The sequence below is a fragment of the Peromyscus eremicus genome, chromosome 23, assembly GCF_949786415.1.
Source record: "Peromyscus eremicus chromosome 23, PerEre_H2_v1, whole genome shotgun sequence".
NCBI lineage: Eukaryota > Metazoa > Chordata > Mammalia > Rodentia > Cricetidae > Peromyscus > Peromyscus eremicus.
Window position 1 is genome coordinate 25,895,670 of NC_081438.1, and position 14,378 is coordinate 25,910,047.

The 14,378-nt window shown below is 50.0% G+C and overlaps 1 protein-coding gene across 1 annotated transcript in view; it reads right to left on the minus strand.

Annotated features, from left to right (window-relative positions):
- Nucleotides 1–2,666: 2,666 nt before the first annotated feature.
- Cux1 (cut like homeobox 1) overlaps nucleotides 2,667–14,378 on the minus strand; it is a gene marked incomplete at its 5' end in the record, with an annotated part of 173,087 nt that continues 161,375 nt past the window's right edge. The window contains 3 exons of the mRNA XM_059249787.1: nucleotides 2,667–3,422; nucleotides 7,691–7,955; nucleotides 13,706–13,894. Of these exons, the coding sequence (XP_059105770.1) occupies nucleotides 2,747–3,422; nucleotides 7,691–7,955; nucleotides 13,706–13,894 (1,130 nt within the window). The remainder of the gene's footprint in view (nucleotides 3,423–7,690; nucleotides 7,956–13,705; nucleotides 13,895–14,378) is intronic.

A 14,378-nucleotide genomic window follows, 5' to 3' on the forward strand; every position in this document is an offset into this window, starting at 1 on the left:
AAATGACTAACTTGCTTGGAAGAGCCAAAGGCTGTCTTAGACGCTACTGTGTGGCTACCAGGATGGAAAAAATCTCGACTTCCATTTCCTCAGATTTAACACTGTGGTTAAGTAACAGTCATGCCTTTAAAACTAACACACTCCCCTCTTCAGTCCTGTTAACTCTGCTTCTCATCCCAGTGAAAATTAGGTGTTTAAGATCCATCACCCACGATGACAGAATTCCCTCAAGGTTTCTGTGGAGGGGGTACCATGATCCCACCAGTGACGTTGCTCCTCCATGTCCCTAAGGGATCCCTGGTGTGAGTGAGCTCTTCCTCACCCATGGTCCCTGCACAGAGCCGGGGGTGACTCCATTTTCTCCTTCTGTCCCTCCACTGTGACTTCTCTTCTCACTGAACCAGATCTCAAGTGCGGAAGTGACGCAACCATCCAAAGAGCGAGCAAGGGGCCTGCCTCCCAGCCTCCTAGAGCCTCCTGGGGACTTCTCATTCATGAAAAGGCATTGTCTTTAGTGTTGTGACTCTTACAGTTTGTGAAAACCCCACTAAGGGCTTGCAGCTGCAGGTTGAAAGACTGTGAATGAAAATATATAAGCTCCAAACATCATGCAAGAAATGTGGTCTCACATCTGACAGTCAAAGCCTACGAGCTAAGGAATAACAAGCACACTGAGGTGTAATAGCGGGAGATACCTTTAAAATTAGAACTCCCTCCCACCCTCCCAAATAAAAAAAAAAAGTACTATTAATTAATTAAACTTAAGAAATAATGAATGCACCATTAAAATGTCATCCAAAGATGTTGACCTAAGACAAAAGTTTCAATGATACACAATACGGTCAAAAAGTTTTCAATCAGTAATATACAGTATGACAGCTACATCTTGTAAATTATACCCAATACTGCCGGCAGTCTATCCCTCTAAAGAATATTTGCCCCTTTCATCCCTTCCTAACAATCAGATAATAAAATACAGCACCTATAAATAAGCAAAAAAAAATATATATATATACCGAAATCATCTATTGTTAGTTTAAAGATATGGCAATAAGGAGTCTAAATTAGCAAAACCTGTAGAAGCCATGACTGATAAACCAGCTTATTGGAAAAGGTGGCAGTAATGCACTCTATGTGTGCACAGGTACTTAAGAAAATACACAGACGTATAAAATTGCACACGCACACACACACGCACACTTTCACCCACCTCTATACTCACGCATATACACATAGACAGTGGGAGGAGTCAAGAGACAAGTTAGGACTTGATTTGTACTTAGGCTGCCCTAAACTGTGCATAAAACAACTCGGTGAGAGGAGAAAGGTGAAGGGCCAAAGGTCTGGTCTGGAATTGAAGAGTGCCACCGTTTGTCCCTACAGGGATGGTTGTAGAGCCCAGACTGCTGCGTACTCTCTTCTGCAGGGAAGGAAGCTTCCCACGAGTGGATAGGGTTATCAGTGCTTGTGGTGGGAAGGGGACGGGAGAAGAGAGGAAGAGAGAGTGCGCATGGTTGTGCCAGCCCTGCCCAAGCCCAGGGAGCATCTTCCCCTGGGGGCTCAGTCCGTCAGGTGCCCTGGAGAGTGGCGTGAGGTGAGGTGCCTTCTGTGCCAAGGAAAGATGAACAGACGGTTGCCTGCACACGGAGGGACTAACTGCTGTGACCTTGTGGGTCTACATTTTCCTTGCTTTCGACGCTTGCTCATGAGCGGATGTGCCAACACAGACGTAGACACCATAAAACAAAATGAACCGGTACATGCTACAGTTCTAACTTGTCTCCTAAACCTCCGAGATATGAGGTCTGATCAGCGTGCTCTGCGGTTAGAGGTTAAAAAGCAGATTATAAAATACCTAGATTCGGATCTTTCTTTTTGTCCTGATTTGGCCTAGAATGGAGTGTATTAAACAAACTCTGGCCAGCAAAAGCCCAGAGTCAGTTAAAGCTATGGATCAATGTGCACTACATGTCAGGATTCTATTTACGTACAAGAAAACACTACGTCAGCTACCACAAAATCAGAGTTTTCCTGATGTGACTTTTCTTTTTTTTTTCTTTTTGTTAAAAAATATGTGGAGTAAATGTGTTTTATTTTAATTCAAAGTTTCAAACGAGAAGATTCTTTCTTGAAAATATTTAGGAATCCAAACTAGTGTGTTTAGAGTCGGTTTGACTGTGCAATCTCTTAGTGGCAACTGAACAGCTACAAAAACTTTCTTTTTTAATTTTTCTGAAAAATCCCCCCCTTCCTGGTTTAAGAAGATAATAGTGTATTATCGCTCTGAAGCCATTAGATGGCAGATAAAAAGCCCCCTTTTAATATGTGGGTTTGATTTTTTTTAAAGCCCACACGAAAGAGGAGGGCACAAGGCAAAAGCTGTAAAGAGTTATTCCAGAACCTGTGGAAATCACTTAAGGGCAATAAAAAAAAAACACTCCAGGGTACAAAAAAGCTCGACTACACATTTCCGTTTTCTTCCTTGAAAACACGACATAGATTGGGCTTAATGCTCCTTTGTTTTCTATATGCACCTTGGCCTATGGCGATTTTGCCCTGTGGCCTGCAGGGCGGTAAGTGCGCAACACGTCCAGGCCTCGGGCCGCAGCGCCCTCCGCGCCCCGCCCGCCCGCCCGCCCCGGCCCACCACTAGCCAGTGCCGACCAGGCCGGCCGGGACCCGCTGGGCGCACGGAGCCCGGCCAGGCCCGCAGGCCCCGCTGGTCCGGCCCAGAGGCCCGGCGCCCTCAGAACTCCCATTCGATGGGCTCCTCCCGGCTGGCAGCCTTCTCCAGGCGGTGGATGATGCTGTTCAAGTTGGCGGCCTTCTTCTTCCGCACCGGGTTGTCCCGGGCGCCCGCCGCCGCCGCCTCCGGCAGGCCGAAGAGGCTCTGCAGGGAGCTCGGCCTCCGCGCAGGCGCGTGGGCGGGCGCGCTGGTGCTTGGCAACGCAGAACTCCTCTCCGCGGGGCCCGCCCTGGCCGGCCCCGGGGCCTCGGGGGCCGTCGCGGTGGCTGAGGTAGCGGCGTCCTCTCCGGCCGCGGGTGCGGCGAGGTTTGGCACGGGCGCCGGGGTGTCGGCGAGGCCCTCGGGCGGTGGCCTTGGCCGGCCCGCGTCTTCACCGTCGTCCTGTCCTGGGGTCGCCGAGGATGGCGGCTGCGCCTTGGCCTTCTCGGCGGGCGGCGTCGCCTCTTCCCGGTCGGCCGGGGCTGCGGCCACCTCTGCCGGCCCTCCCTGAGACTTGGTGGCCACCGGGGTGCCACCCGGCTCCTCGACGTCGGCGCCCTCCACACCGTCACAGCTGTCGCCTTCTGAGCTGGGTGCGGCGCGGCCACTTCGGGCCGAAGGTGAGTCGCTGGCACCGGCCTGGCCCTGGCTCCCGGCTTGAATCTCCTCAATGAACAGTTCTCTGCGGATCCGAGACCTGCAAGACACAAGGGAAGAAGGCCCCGTGAGGCTCCTGTGCACAGGCCGGCCTCACTTCTGCCCACATCACACTGCCTCTGTGTTGAGAGGCCACCACCTTCTCTCTGCCACTTCATTTTTTTTTTTTTGAGATAAGATCTCATATCCTGAGGCTGGAGAGATGGCTCAATGGTTAAGAGCACTGGCTGCTCTTCCAGAGGACCCGGGTTCAATTCCCAGCACCCACATGGCAGCTCACAGCTGTCTGTAAGTTCAGATCTCCAGGATCTGACACCTTCACACCAATGCATATAAAATACAGTTAAAATAAAATAATAAAAAAAGATCTCATATCCCAGACTAGCCTTGAACTTGTAATTAGTCAGGAGTGACCTTGAATATCCAGTCCTGCAGCCTCTATTTCCCCAGTGCTGGGGTTCCAAGTGTGCACCACCACGCCTGGTTTATGCGGCGCCGGGGAGAGAAGCCAGGGATCTGTGCATGCTAGGGAAGCACTCTATCGGCTGCGCTACATCCTCAGCCTTGTTTTATTTGTGAGACCGGGTCTTGTTATGTAGTAACACCAGCTCAAGGACAGTCTTGATTGTCATGGGGCTCACTTAGACTGGCCTTGAACAGAGGGTCCCCCTGTTCCAGCCTTCTGAGAGCTGGGATTCCATCGTGTAGTTCTTCCGTCTTCATCTCACTCTGACGGTCCCTTAACCAGCTCCTTCCACTCTGTGCAACAAGCAAGGTTCCTGGCACCTGATAACACTCACTGACTAAATAAAGGAAACTTCACTTTGGAAAGCCAATTATTGGATGTGGCCTAAGGTGGGAATCTTGTAACGTGAGCTCTGAGCCATAGAAGGTCAGGGGTATATTTTCTACTGATTCCCTACTCTGGAGGAAGCAGACTCTGAGAAAGAGTCAGCTGATCAAGTAGGAAGGAGACAAATATATGCTTTTAGTATTTCAAGGAAAAAATGTGAATGGGTTTGCCTGTATGTATGTGTGTGCACCACATGTGGGCCTGGTGCCCGTGGAGGTCAGAAGAGAGCCTTGGCTCTCCTGAAACTGGTGTCACCGACAGTGGTGAGCTGCTGTGCGGGCTGACTGTCATCAAACCAATGTCCTCTGGAGAGCAGCAAGTGCTCTTAACTGCTAAGCTGTATCTCTCCAATCCCTCAACCAAGTTTATTCATGTTTATATTTCTTTTGAGATGGGTCTCACTATGAAAACCTGTCCTGGAGCTCACCATGTAGACCAGGCTGGCCTCAAACTCACAGAGATCTGCTGCCCCTGCCTCCCAAGTGCTGGGATTAAAGGTGTGGGACACCATGCCTGGCTCAACCAAGTTTTTCTTTCTTTCTTTTCTTTTCTTTGGACAGGGTTTCTCTGTGTAGTCCTGGCTGTCCCGGAACTCACTCTGTAGACCAGGCTGGCCTCGAACTCACAGAGGTCCACCTGCCTCTGCCTCCCGAGTGCTGGGATTAAAGGCGTGTGCTCCAAAAAAAAAAGAAAAGAAAAAAAAAAAAGGCGTGTGCCACCACTACCAGGCTCAACAAATTTTTAATCCAGCTTCAGGTGGGAATGTGCTCGGGTAACTTGCTGAGACACCGAATGCCAGGACAGCTTGCTTCCTTCACAAAGGGTCCTTAAGTCACCTCCCCATCACTTTCATAGTCCTAAACTCAACCAGTGTCTTTCCAGTAAGCCAGCATAATATGCAGATGTCCACTGTTCGAAGAGCATCTTTGGGTGCCCTGTAGAAAGTGGCCTCCATAAAAACCCCAGCTGGACGCGGCTTAGACTTTTTTCTGTTCATGCTACACTGAATGAAGGTCATACCTCTCTGTACCCTGTATTAGAGGACTGAACTAAGAGCTTTAAGCTTGCTCAGCAAACACATGTCAGCAGAGCCATGCCCTCAGCCCTTGACTGGCTGATTTTAGCCAAGTGCTATATATATCTCCCAACACTTCTTGAACTTGTAAGTTTTAAGACGTAGTCTTTCTAAGTTTCCCTTGAACTTACCCTGTAGCTCAGGCTGGCCTAAAACTTATTTTCTTTCATCAGCTTCCTGAATAGCTGAGGTTATAGGCCTGTCCTAAGCTTGATTTAGGGGGTTTGGCTCAAGCTATGAGAACCTTGGGATAGTTGTTTACCTGGTCCATAGTTACATGTTTTTGCTAGAGTGAAATCAGAACCTCCTCCTAAAGGTTTATTTTATTTATTTATTTATTTATTTACTTATTTTAGAGACTGGGTCTCTCTACACAGCCCTGGCTGTCCTGGAATTTACTATGCAGATCAGGCTGGTCTTGAACTCATAGAATCCACCTTTCTACCTCTGCCTCCCCAGTGTTGGGATTAAAGGCATGGGCCATTATGCCCAACTTTTTAAATTACATTTCCTTATTTTGTATGAGTGTTTTGCCTACATGTATATATGTGTACCACATGTACGCCTGGACCCATGGAGGCCAGAGAGAGTGTGAAATCCCCAGGAACTGGAGTTACAGATGGCTGTGAACTACTATGTGGGTGCTGGGATCTGAACCTGGGTCTTCTGGAAGAGCAGCTAATGCTCTTACCTGCTTGGAACTTGGAAACTGAGGGCCAGTCCCTGGAGCTATGATAAGAAGGTGGCTCTGCTCAGAATCTGGCAGCAGGGATGCCAGTGGGGTGAGCACCCAGTTCTGCTCTGCCCAGTCAGGAATGGCAGGTTAGGTGGGCAGCTGAATCTTACAATTAGGATGCAGATAATGCTGCATGGTTTGAAGTTTGTCTCTGCCATTTACTAGCTACACAGCTCAGGTAAAGAAATGAACGTGGACTTTTGAGTTTGTTTGCTCTCAGGCTTGCTTTCTGAGACAGGCCTGTAGCTACCGTGTAGCCCAGGTTGGGCTGGAACCACCTACCTCAGCCTCCCAGGAGCTAGGTTTATAGGTGTGTACCACCATGCCAACTCCTACAGGGCCTTTGGAGCGAGAGGAGGCCTGAACTGCTCAGTAAGGCAGAGGTGGATGGGCTGGAGGTGGCAGGAGGGTAGTGCAGGAATTGGCCTTATATACTGCATCCTTGGTGGGCCTGTAGGACTTTTCTTGGTAAAATAGAACTATCCATCCTGAGTACTGGTTGGAGGACATATATTTATTCGTTTACTTTTGAGAGATAGGGACTTACTCTGTAGCCCAGGATAGACCCAAACTTTCCATTCTTCTGTCTGTCTTCTAGACACTGGGATTAAAGGTGTGCAGCACCATGCCCGGCATTATCTTCTAACTTTTAACTTATTTCCTTGAGTGCTGGTGACGGAATGCAGGGCCTTGTGCCCAGCTCTACTACTGAGATACACTGCCTCAGCCCCAGATTTGATACCGAAAAAGCTGTACAGAGAAGGATGCTTGGGGGGGGTGTAGGGATTTAAGCAAGGTGTTGTTTATGCCAGGCAAAGGCTGTACCACTGTGCCACACCTCCAGCTCCTCACTGGATTCTAGACAACAGCTCTGTTGCCAAGCCACACCTGAACCTAGGCCAGTTCTGAATGATCTTGTTCTTGGTTTATTTTAATTTTCTTTTTGCATGTGTGTGTGAAGTAGGTGTGGTGAGGCCACATGCTATGGCACATGTGTGGAAGTCCAGACAACTTGCAGGAGTCAGTTTTTTCCTGTACATGTGGGGCCAAGGATCAAGTTTAGGAAGTCAGGCTTGGTGGCAGGGACCTTTACCTGCTGTGGCAGCCTACCAGTCCCCAGCTTTTAAAAAAGAGGCCCGTAGGGCTGTATGTGGTGGTGCAGGCTTTTAACCCCAGTTCTTAAGAGCTAGAGGTAGGCAGATCTTTGGGTTCGAGGCCACCCTGGTCTACGTAGCAAATCCTAGGCCAAACAAGGCTACGCAGTGAGACACTGTCTAAAATGATGACGGTGATGATGACTGGCAAGATGAGTCAGCAGATGGAGGCTCTCTGCACACAGACTGACAAACTGAGCTCCACCCCAGAATCCCAGAAGGTGGTCGGAGAGGACTGAATCCCGAGAGCTGTCCTCCGATCTCGATATAACTTGAGCGTGCACAAATGCACGCATGCACACACTAAATAATAAGTTTCCTCAGTTCCCGGAGGAGGCCAGCCATGTGTGACAGTAGTCTCTTTGCCCAGCTGTTCACATTGCACAACCATGTTTTGGCCTTGGGTCGGCCTTCAGGGACCAAGGGCCACACTGTGCTCTTTGGGTGTGTTCTCAGGGGTCTAGGCTTTGGAGCTCTCGACAGGCTCTACCTGTAATTATGGAACCAGTTGATGACGGTGCTGGTCTTCAGGTTGAGTTGTGTGGCAAGCTCCTCGATCGTTTTTGGTGACGGGTATGGCTTCTGCTGATAGGCTCGCTTCAGCGCTTCCTTCTCCTCTGGGGCCAGCACCACCCGAGGCTTCTTCAGCTGGTGGTGTGGCTGGGGGCTGGCGCCTTGGCTGTAGTCGATGCCCACCGAGGGGGGCTCACAGGGCTGGCTGTCACTGACAGAGCTGTGCCGCCGCTTCATGTAGGCTGCAGGGAGAGAGAGAGAGCAGGTGAACTCGGGGACAGCTGGGAAACCAGCTCAAAGCCTCAGCTCTGGGAACAGAGATGTTGAAAACCTACAGGCGGGGTGTGGTGGGGCACGTATGTAGTCCCAACAGTGAGGAAGCTGAGGCAGGAGGATCATGAGTTTGAGGCCAGTCTGGGCTACATACTGAGACCTAGTGTGAAAGACAAAAAGCAAATAGCTCGGGTGTACTCAGTGGGGGGTGCTTGTCTAGGTGTGTGGTACCCTGGGTTTGAGCCCTAGCACTCAAAACTGAACAAAACGTCCACCCTAACAAAGCCCTGCAGTGGAACCATGCTGTCTGTCCTGTGGGTTCCCAGCCATCCCCGCCCTCCCTGACAGTTAACTAAGGGCTGCAGAATGGTCCAGCGTGATGAAGACACTGGTGACAGGGACAGTCAGGCCCCCGAGGGGTAATGGAGGTCACTGAACAGAGCTGGGAAAGGGCAGAGACATTCCGAAAGAGGAGATTCCAAGGCCATCTTGAAGGATGATGTTGGATCAACTAGTAAGTGTAGGCTGTGGTATAGAAGACACCAGGAGGCTGTGTAGAAAATGGAAACCCAAGCCCAAGTAGTGAATGCTTATAATTCTAGCACTTGAGAGGCGGAGGCAGGAGGATCAGGTGGTCAGAGTCATCATTGGATACATGGATAGTGTCGGCCAGCCTGGACTATGTGAGACCCTGTCAAGAGAAAAAGAGTGAGAAGAGAGAAGAAAGAAAGGAAGGAAAAAAGAAGAATAAAGGAGAAGGAAGACAGTAATAATGGAAATCAATGACTGAGACAAGAGCTACATCAAAATGGAACCCTAGCAGACCCTGCACATCATCACAGGACATTCCCAGGGAGAAGCTACGAAGGGCCAAGTGGGACATGAGGACAGCCAGGGGCCAATGATGTTATAGAAAGGGCTGGAGAGCCTTGAGGGGATGGACAGCCGACAGCATCTAGCACCATAGGGAGGAATGTTAGGAAGGACCAGGCTGGACTTTGGACTTGGTAATATGGGGAAAAATAAAGCCCTGGAGAATGCTGCGAGAGGATCCATGGTGTTGGCAGCAAAGGCTGAGTGGCTGGTGGGAAGGGAGGAAGCAAGGGTGGCCAGTGAAGTTGCTGTGTTGGGAGGCAATTGCTCTGGGGAGATTGAGGCAAGAGAATTGTCAGTCCAGGATCACACCGGGCTATAAGGTAAGACCTAGTCTTAAAAACAAGGAAGGAAGGAAGAGAGCGAGGGAGGGAGGGAGAAGAGGAGGGGAAGGAAGGGCAGGGAAGGGAGAGAAAGGAAGAAATGAAAAGCCAGACATGTGACTTCCAGAGGCTTTGATCCCAACCATTCCCCACAGAGATAAGGCACAGACTCTAAGCTGAGGACAGAGACTATGGAGAAAGCACCAGGGAGAAACCAGGTGGCTAGACTGAGCCTGGAGGATGAAGGACAGATGGAAACAAGAGATAGGGTCCTGAGATAAAGGCAGAACTATGATGTCTGTAGGAAGCAGAGGCGGGTGATGGGGAAGAAATAGTAAGAAGGGCATGGGGAGGGCTGTCAGGACTGTGGAATGACTCTGGAGACCCCACAGAAGTTAAAGTCTGTTAGAGATGGTCCAGGCCCAACTGAGACTCCAGAGGCACTCAGCAGCCCAGGGGGAACGGAGGAGTGTGATGAGACACAGCACTACCAGGGCTGCAGGAGTGGGAAGATATTTGGGGAGAAGAGCACTGTGGCCAGAGAAGAGGGAGGGATGCCAGAAATGCAGAGGCCCATCCTAGGGAAGTGGAGCAAAGAGAAAGAGGTGGCAGGAAATAGGATGGCTGGGGATCAAGAGTCCGAGGTTAGGATCGAGAAGGTGGAAGAGCTTGGGCTGGTAACAGGGTCAGGCCAAAGGTGAGGAGGAGGAGGTCCAAGAACTTGATACCTGCGTGCAGGAGTGAAAAGGAAGATCATCTATGTGGTCATTTCCTGGCTGACGCAGGACAAGGGCATGAGAGAAGGCCATTGGCTTGAGGAAATGTAAAGTGATTGGCAGATGATGGAGACAGGAGTTTTTCACTTATGGAGACTGGGTGGGGAGGGTCATGAGGATGAGATCTTGCTTAGGGTGTACCTGAGTGATCCTGTAGGTATATGAGAACGGGCAGTGGTGGAACTGAGGTTCTGGGATGCTGTGTGGGCTCTCTGTTATATTGTGTATCTCTGTTATAGCCAACAGTGCGTTATGTACATATGTGTACATAATGCATGTGGAGGCCAGAGGACAACCTCCAGTGATGTTCCTCAGGCGCCATCCACCCTAATCTCTTTTTAAATTATGTGTATGTGTATGTGGGAGGGGGGGAGAGGAGTATGTGCAGTGAGCACAGTGCTAGCTAGAGAGGTCAGATTCCATGGGTCCTGGGTTACAGGCATGTGTCATAGGGGTGCTGGGGACCGGATGAGGTCCTTTTCTTTTTCTTTATTATGTATATGGAAGAGGGCACCAGATCTCATTACAGATGGTTGTGAACCACCATGTAGGTGCTGGGAATTGAACTCAGGACCTCTGGAAGAGCAGTTGGTGCTCTTAACCTCTGAGCCATCTCTCCAGCCCGAGGTCCTTTTCAAGAGCAGCAGGTGCTCTCAAGCACCGGGCTGCTTCTCCAGCTCTTCCTTTCTCTTAGTTTTGAGGCAGGGTCTCTCACTGGTCTGGCACTCATCTAACAGGTTAGGATGGTTTGCCAAGGAGCCCCAGGGAGCTACCGGTCTCTCTGCCTCCCTGTGTTGGAATCAAGGATATGCCTTTTTCTTTTTTTAAAGACAAGGTCTCTCTGTACAGCCCTGGCTGTCCTGGGACTTACTGTGTTGTTATGTAGACCAGGCTGGCCTGGAACTGCAGAGATCTACCTGCTTCTGCCTCCCTGTTAGGATTAAGGGCAGGTGTGCCAACACACCCAACTCTTTTTTTTTTTAAAGTGTGTCCTGGGGCTGAAACTCAGGTCCTCTTGCAGACAGGCACTTTACTGACTGAGCTGTCTGTTTTCTCAATATACAGTCCTGGTGAGCATGGAACTATGTCGCCTAGGGAGTGCTGGGATTATGGATATGTGTCTCCACACCTGACACTGTTTTAAAGGAACACAGGTTAATAATTCTCACTTACTGCCCAACTACCTGACTACTTCTACTGTTTCTAACGCTTGCCCTCTGGAGAGGTTGGTATTTTCATCACCCTTGGTTGCAAGGAGAGGGCTTTATGCTGGGCAGTGACTGAACTCTATTATTTTATTACCAAGAAAACTACTGAGAAGGCACATAACTGGGACTGGGGATGTGGCTCACTGGAGGACTCCATTCCCAGCACTGCATAAACCAGATGTGGTGGTGGATGTCTCTAACTCCAGCACTCCAAAAGCTGAGGCAGGACCACCATGAATTCCAGGACAGCCTGGGCTACATAATGAATTGGAAATGGAGAGAGGATGATCAAGAGTTCAAGGTCATGTTTGGCTACAAGAGACTGTCATATATATGAGAGAGAGAGAGATGGAGAAAGGGAAGAGGGGAGTGGTGGGTGAGGAGAGCCAAACTCTAGATCAGGAGTTCTCAGCCTGTGGTCACAACCTCCCTGGGGGTTGAATGATCATTTCACAGGGGTCACCTAAGACCATCAGAAAATACAGATATTTTCAATACGGTTCATAACAGTAGCAAAATTACAGTTATGAAGTAGCAACAAAAATAATTTTATGTTTGGGAAAGGGTCGCAGCATTAGGAAGGTTGAGAACCAGTGCTCTAGATGCTCAGGAAGTGACAGTTATCACGGGCACCACGGGGAGGCCCAAGCAGTCCCTGCTGTGTCACTGACAGGTCAGGTGCCCGGATGCCTGGGAAGGCTGGTGAAGCCTTCCCTGTCCAGTAGCCCTAGGAAATGGCTTAACAGCCATTCCGGGGCCCTGGATGCCCCCGGTGTGGGCTCCACGGAGACAGTAACACTTCTGTGACACAAGATGGCACCAGAGCCCACGTGGAAGGAAGCTGGAGGCCTGGAAAGCCCGGAGCATCTGATTTGGAGTCAGGAAGGGGAAGAGGGGATGAACAAGCTTCTCTGTGGACATCTGAAGGGTCAGGGGTGGAAATGGCCTGGTGTCACACCTGTGGTGTCACACCTGTGGTGTCACACCTGTGGTGGCTGGTCTTGGCTTTGACAGGAAGTGGGGCGCTCTACTTTATCTGGGTAAGTCCTGGGGACTGTGGAAACTCAACAGCAGTGTTTACTAGCTTCTTTTGCTCGTTTTCTTATTCTTGAACCTGGGCGGGTCTCACTGAGCTGCTCAGTCTGGTCTACTCACTCTTCCCTTCTCCAAGATTGCCTCAGACTCACAATGCAGCAAAGATGACCTTGAACTCCTGACCCTCCTGTCCCCACTTCCTGAATGCTGGGATGAAGACATGGGTCACCTCCTTGGTTGAAGTGCTGGGGAGGAGCCCAGGGCCGTGTGCATGCTAAGAACTGAGTTATATCCTGTCCTGTCTCAGCCTCCCAAGTGGTACCTTTAAAGACCCATGCCCTTTCCCGGCTTGTCTATTGGTTCTTCATATCATTCTTTGTATTTTTGCTTGAAATTTATCACAGTAAATTTAAAAGTTGGGAAATCACTAGGCTTTTCAAGTATGTGGTGTTGCCTGGAGCTGCCCTGGGGGCTATGGCCTGGGTCACACCTTAGGTTGGGCCATAACCAGTTGAAGTGGCCCTTTATGGGTGGAGAGCACACTTCTGATGGCAGAGGCATCCTGAGGTCCCAGTGTGGCAGACCTTTGGCATAATGGTACCAACAATCACAACTCTCCTCTCAGCTTCCCAGGGTGAGGGATAGAACCCAAGGCTTTTTTTTTTCCCCGAGACAGGGTTTCTCTGTGTAGCCCTAGCTGTCCTGGATCTCGCTCTGTAGACCTTGAACTCAGAGATCCACCTGGCTCTGCCTTGAGAGTGCTGGGATTAAAGGCGTGCACCACCACCTGGCAAACCCAGGGCTTTTTTTTTTTTTTTTTTTTTTTGTTTTGTTTTGTTTTGTTTTTCGAGACCGGGTTTCTCTGTGTAGCTTTGCGCCTTTTCCTGGAACTCACTCGGTAGCCCAGGCTGGCCTTGAACTCACAGAGATCTGCCTGGCTCTGCCTCCCAAGTGCTGGGATTAAAGGCGTGCGCCACCACCGCCCGGCAAACCCAGGGCTTTTTACACGCTAGGAGAGTACTCTACCACCCAGGCTATAGGCCCAGCCTCTTCTTTACAGGCATGTACTATCATGTCTGATTCAAAAGGCATTTCTTTCATGTATTTCTCCCAGTACTGAAGGTCTTAACATGCCAAGCAAGTACTCTACAAGCTAGTTATAATCCCAGCTCATCAATATATATATATATCTTAATGAGCTCTTCACCATCTTCGCAGGCTTTTAGCATGAGGTACACACACAGTAGATGATGTAACAGATGTAATAAATGAGCCATTACCACAGACTGTGATGTGCCCATGGGTCACAAGATCTTTATTTATACTCTTGGCCCCAAAGAAGGACAAGTCTCCCTTGTCCTTTTAGCTACTCATTGGCTGATGCTCATCTAAACTACAGTGCCCTCCCTGCCTTACGGAGCCCCATGTCCCAGCTCTGTGGGAAGACGTCCAGAAAGCGCATGTGTGAATGAGACGGTGCCTGGGTGGCAGAAGGGGGCAGTACCTTTCTTCTCCATCCGCTTCATGTCCATCAGCTTCTCCACGTTGTTGGGGTCATTCAGCCACAGCTGCATTCGGACAAAGGGCTCTCGGCCTTTCAGACTGAGCTTGTGCCAGGGCTTTGGGCGGGCAAGGAGGTCGGAGACAGAGCCCTGGGTGAGCCCCAGGATGGTCTCCCCAAATAAACGCTGACCTGGAAAGCAGATGTGAGAGATGGTCAGTGACCGACAGAGGGTAAGCAGGCGCTAAGAACCTGAACCGAGACACGTGGTTCAGTGGCCCATAGTCTGGACTGTGGAGGCCTGGCCTACAGCAACACTTTGTAGAAATATTTTTCTTCGGTTTTTATAGGCTGGATATGGAACCTAGGGCTGTGTGCATGTGAGGGGAGTAGTCTATTACTAAGCCACACCCCTGTCTCTTACTGGGGGATTCTAGGCAGGTGCTCCACCTCGACCTACAGCTTCAGTACTGAAACATTTCTTTCACTTGTCTTCTCACAATTTGATTGGCAAGGGATTTGAATATACTTGCGTTCTACATGTATATGACGGGTGACTAGGCTTTCAGAAAAGCCTCCAGGTAGCAGGTATGGTCAGAATGACACACTTGTAATTCCAGCACTTGGGAGGCTGAGGCAGGAGGACCAGCAGTTTTACATCAGCCAGGGCTACATA